Source organism: Coregonus lavaretus (assembly GCF_964263955.1).
Source record: "Coregonus lavaretus genome assembly, contig: HAP1_SCAFFOLD_935, whole genome shotgun sequence".
Lineage (NCBI taxonomy): Eukaryota > Metazoa > Chordata > Actinopteri > Salmoniformes > Salmonidae > Coregonus > Coregonus lavaretus.
The window spans coordinates 131,626-137,500 of NW_028166519.1; the positions used below are offsets into that span (position 1 = coordinate 131,626).

The 5,875-nt window shown below is 38.7% G+C and overlaps 1 protein-coding gene across 1 annotated transcript in view; it reads right to left on the reverse strand.

The window, feature by feature from the left end:
• Nucleotides 1-1,630: 1,630 nt before the first annotated feature.
• Nucleotides 1,631-5,875, reverse strand: part of sirt3 (sirtuin 3) — a 9,730-nt gene continuing 5,485 nt past the window's right edge. Inside the window, exons 6-7 of the mRNA XM_084189847.1 lie at nt 5,621-5,833; nt 1,631-2,181 (exon numbers count right to left, since the gene is read on the reverse strand). Coding sequence (XP_084045973.1) covers nt 2,161-2,181; nt 5,621-5,833 — 234 coding nt within the window. The 3' untranslated portion in view covers nt 1,631-2,160. The remainder of the gene's footprint in view (nt 2,182-5,620; nt 5,834-5,875) is intronic.

Sequence of the window (5,875 nt, forward strand, 5' to 3'; positions counted from 1 at the left end):
TTAAACTCATTCTAATGGCTGTGGACTACAACACAGATTAAACTCATTCTAATGGCTGTGGACTACAACACAGATTAAACTCATTCTAATGGCTGTGGACTACAACACAGATTAAACTCATTCTAATGGCTGTGGACTACAACACAGATTAAACTCATTCTAATGGCTGTGGACTACAACACAGATTAAACTCATTCTAATGGCTGTGGACTACAACACAGATTAAACTCATTCTAATGGCTGTGGCCTACAACACAGATTAAACTCATTCTAATGGCTGTGGCCTACAACACAGATTAAACTCATTCTAATGGCTGTGGCCTACAACACAGATTAAACTCATTCTAATGGCTGTGGACTACAACACAGATTAAACTCATTCTAATGGCTGTGGACTACAACACAGATTAAAGTCATTCTAATGGCTGTGGCCTACAACACAGATTAAACTCATTCTAATGGCTGTGGCCTACAACACAGATTAAACTCATTCTAATGGCTGTGGCCTACAACACAGATTAAACTCATTCTAATGGCTGTGGCCTACAACACAGATTAAAGTCATTCTAATGGCTGTGGCCTACAACACAGATTAAACTCATTCTAATGGCTGTGGCCTACAACACAGATTAAACTCATTCTAATGGCTGTGGCCTACAACACAGATTAAAGTCATTCTAATGGCTGTGGCCTACAACACAGATTAAACTCATTCTAATGGCTGTGGACTACAACACAGATTAAACTCATTCTAATGGCTGTGGACTACAACACAGATTAAACTCATTCTAATGGCTGTGGACTACAACACAGATTAAACTCATTCTAATGGCTGTGGACTACAACACAGATTAAACTCATTCTAATGGCTGTGGCCTACAACACAGATTAAACTCATTCTAATGGCTGTGGACTACAACACAGATTAAACTCATTCTAATGGCTGTGGCCTACAACACAGATTAAACTCATTCTAATGGCTGTGGACTACAACACAGATTAAACTCATTCTAATGGCTGTGGACTACAACACAGATTAAACTCATTCTAATGGCTGTGGACTACAACACAGATTAGTGGGACTCACAGTAGAGGAAGAGAGAGGCCAGTCAGACTGATTCAGACCAAGCTAAAAATCAGTATGACTAGAAGATAAGTATATATATATATATATATATATACACCAAGTACTCATATTAAGAGTATTTAGATTGTGTGAACAACAATGTTGAAGACCAAAGGTACTCCTTTATATTTCCGAGGAACCACACCATGTTGTAGAAGCATTCCAACACACTTCCCTTTCTAACAACTGATCAAGCCCTTTCAAGGTCACCAGAGACAGACCTACAACTTCTGTCAGTGAAATGAATGGGGGATGGGTGTAGCCATAGCCCTGGAAGGTCTCCCATTGCCCTCATCTTGTGGCTTTCAGCAGAATTGTCCATTAAGAAGTTCACAGGTCAATGGAATTGACCTCAAACAAAGTCTAACTGCATTGATTGAATTCCATTTAATGAATCTATGACCTATTTGAGTTCAGGAGGGTTAAATGGAGTTCCCAATATTGTACTTTAGCTCCATCTGGTGGTCAAATGTGCACATGGCCACACACACTTCATGCTAAGAGTTCCAATTGTTGCTCAGCTTTATTAGCAACATAATCTCGTGACTGCCAAAACAGAGTAGCTGATTTGTTTTCGAAGTGCCAAGATTATTAGCAACATCATGGTCTGCAGGTCTGGTCGATGACATTGACAACAAAACCAGCTCTGTGCAAGTCTTTATGCTAATTCTTTACCACAAAAACTGTACATGAGAGATAATCAAAAGCATAAAATAATATCTCAAGATATTGACACATTTCACAGCAGACTAATAAATAAAACCCAATACATTCCCAACGTGTCCGAAATGTCTTCCGCCAAAAGCCAGACAGGCAACCATTGCTGCCTCTGTGTTGTGCTGTTTGTGCGGTGTGTGGCTCAAAGTCTGTTGAAGAGAGTTCATTTCATTGTAGATTCTCTGCTGAGTAGACACGCTGCTGTAGTCCTGAGCTATGAGGCAGGTGGACTGAGGTGGATTGAGGTGGATTGAGGTGGACTGAGGTGGACTGAGGTGGTGAGGCATTCTGAATGGAATGTTAAGACACTGACCGTCTCATTCCTCCTTCTCTGTAGCCTGCAGATTCAAAAAGAAACAGAAGATCCACATCATCAATTTATATTTTGCGGTCCTTTGTAGCTCAGTTGGTAGAGCATGGCAAGTGCAACGCCAGGATAGTGGGTTCGATTCCTAGGACCACCCGTATGTAAGATGTATGCACGCATGACTGTAAGTCGCTTTGGATAAAAGCGTCTGCTAAATGGCATATATTATATTATAATATAATACATCAGGGATGCTTGAAAGATAGGAAAATCAACTTTTTTTTTTCAACAAATATTTTTCTTAATAATACAAACATTTTAAATATATATTTTCATAGACAAAAGTATCAGCTATCACACAATGTAATGGAACAACCTCATTCTAATTTGTTTTTATAAAACACAACTCACTGGATTTATGTCAACACCGTCAGACACCTTAAAAGGCATTTCATTTTGAAGTTTATTGTTCAACAACTGTTTAAATTGTTTAATTCTAACATTCGATAATATAAGGGCTGTTCTTACCACACCTCCTCGGGCCTTACTGCTTCAATAAACTGGTTACCAACGTCATTAGAGCAGCAAAAATAAAATGTTTTGTCATACCCGTAGTATACGGTCTGATATACAACAGCTGTCAGCCAATCAGCATTCAGGGCTCGAACCACCCAGTTTATAATCAAATTTATACAACGGGTGTGTCTAATCCTGAATGCTGATTGGTTAAAAGAGCATTCCAGCCGGCGTCTATTCCACAAGTTACCACCGGCTAAATCTATGACGTTAAAATGCCTATTTACTCTGTTCCATCTGACTGCCCAATCCACTGTCTCATCAGCCCAGCCAGGCAATTTATAAACTTGATCTCCACTATAAAAAGCATCTAGACATTATCTCACATTTCTTTCAGACTAACATTTAGTTTTCAACAGCGGAGATTTGTATAAACCTTGCTGTCTGTCTCTCCGACATTTGCAACATTGTTTCACTATTGAAATTCGATCTCCAGCTGTCCCATAGTAATGAACGTGTCAGGAGTCGGGATTCGGGATGAGACAGCTTTTCTCAGCCAGTCGAAATCATGAATCAGCATCATTTTTATGGATACATACAAAGACCTATCAATAGAAAACAGGTCAAACGAAATGAAGTGCAGCTAGTTTGCTGTCTTTCCAGCTTCAGTTTGAAGTGATTGTGTTAGCTGTGTTGTTGGCTAGCTCCTCTGAACAAGTGTCCTGACGAGAGAGCACATTTTCTACACCAGTCGAAATCGCGCATCATTAGCTCATTGTTATGGATGTATCCAAATAAATGTCACTAGAAAACAGCTTAAACAAACGCAAATGCAGCTACTTTGCTGTTATTCTGGCTGCACTGTTCGACGTGACTAAGTTAGCCGTAGTTAGCTAGCTAGCAAGCAAGGGATAAAAACATTGCCAGTCATTATGACAATGGAGCATTTAGAACGAACGACTGGGTCGCGTCCATAGATACAGAACAAAAAGACTGAACGACTGGGTCGCGTCTCCGGCAACCGAACCAATAGAATGAACGACCAGCCGGCTTGGGTAGCAACCCTAGATTTGTGTCGGGGCTATATCTAGTTGAAGGATGAAATAATATAAATTAATTAATCAAAATAATGTTTTTAATGAAAATATGTCAATCATTTTTTGAATATGCTGATAACCCGTTGTACTTCGTCTCGGTTTCTGATTGGCTTTAAGGATATTCTAGAGCATGCATTATTTCCCTATAACGCACGGTATATTTGCATGATAGAATTCAAATGACTATAGTTAATTCTTACATGTTCTATGTTTGAGCTGCTTTTGAAAGCAATAGTCGAATTGAAAAAAATTATTGGCATTGAATTGAATTCGATTTTCATAATGGCAAGCTAGGACTGATGGTTTAGTTAGCTAAACTAGCGAGTCTGTTTGTTTGGTTACCACGGCAACTACTGTAGCTATTTAGTAAACTTGCTAGCTACTTCAGTGGATGTTGAACACATTTCTACCGGAAAATGAACACATTTCTAGTGGCAAATATGTTAAATTATAGCCTTGGTATAAAAGGAATAATCAACGAGGGGCTATGTGTTCTCTGGAAAATAATGCAACTCCGTGGAAGGTCAGTTCTACTCCACTAGCGTTTCGTTTAACACACCTTCCACGTTGTTCATTATTTTCCATAGAATGCATAGCGTCCCTTACATTAAATACAAATCTCCAAACTTATTTTTGTTTTATTTTATAGCGCAATATAATGCTCCAGGGCTAATTTCGTTAGCATTTTGGTATGTTTTTCTACATTCAGAACATAAAACAACATTTATTAAGCAAACATTATCCCTTAGGTCTAGCATAGCAAGTACTTTAATAGTTGAAGCATATGTTGCAGAACAGTGATTCAAATATTTTTTCTGAATATTGACAAAGATTATCTATCTTAAGGGGGTTAGCCATCTGTGATGGAGTTTTTTGCCTCTTAAAATAGAAGTTCAACACAAACATTTTGTGAAATATAGAAAATAATTCATTTGAAAATCCCCAATAAAAACATAACCAATCTATCAGATCTTTCAGCGCTCTGACGGAATTGACGTTACATGAAAATTTGACGGAGTTTGTTTACGGAGTTGACAAAAATGTAATGTTTATTCTTCATTCAAGTGGTAATACAAAGTAGCAATTTCATTTTTTCCTCAGTTGCTTTATGACTCTAAAACCTAATTAAAATAAAACATATTTGAACCAAAATTCATATCCTATCAGGCAGATGGAGTTGACAGTTTATGGTTGTGACCATAGTGATTTCAATATGTTTAATTCTATCAAAAGTAGAGAACCTTCCAGACGATGAGTGGTCTTGTTGCACCACGTAATGAGGACATGAAGAAGGGGTCCTTATGGTATAGCTGACCCTGCTCATTCCTGATTCATTTAGGATTTCAGACAAATCTGACGGAGTTGACCAAATCTCCAAACACATTTTTTAGGAATCACAGTTTTGAGAGGAATATAAGTCAGAGAAAGCTATTGCAAGAAACTACATAAGATCCTTTTTCAGTTCATATTATTATAATATTTACACTTTTTTGGAGATTTTGAAATTGGGATCCTTTGCTCCGGACAAGGGCATTTCCGGGCAGAGCCGACATGGAAATAAATATTGAACATATTTTGAAAATTCCAAAAGCAAATATTTTCCCTTATAAAAAAATCCCCTAAATGTAATTTTTAAGTTCAAATAACGCAAAACATTTCTTTAAACTTTTAAAAAAATATATAAATACTTTTTCCTGCCGGACAAGGATTGTCCAGACTTTCAAGAATCCCTGATATATATTAAGTCTCTGAATGCTCTGAAAATCAGTGAATGCAAAGAACCCAGGGTTTGGGTTTGTTTGTGTGTTAAATGCGTACGTGACACGTGTGTGAATCATATGATATCCCAGAACCAACCTTCTCAGCATTGGCAGCCATGAGAGCCTCCAGCTGGTGGTTCCAGCCCAGGGCATCAGCCAGCATCTGTACCCCACCGACCACATCCCCTAGCTGGGCCACGTCGTTGTGTCGCGGGGTCCCCCATGCGAAGGGCCCCACCAGGTCTCTGTTGATAAGCATGCGAGGGACAGAGTCCCTCACAGCTCCGGCCAGACTGGCAAAGGGCTCCACCTAGTGTATTGACATGGAACAACATGCTTTTATAAGTCTCCA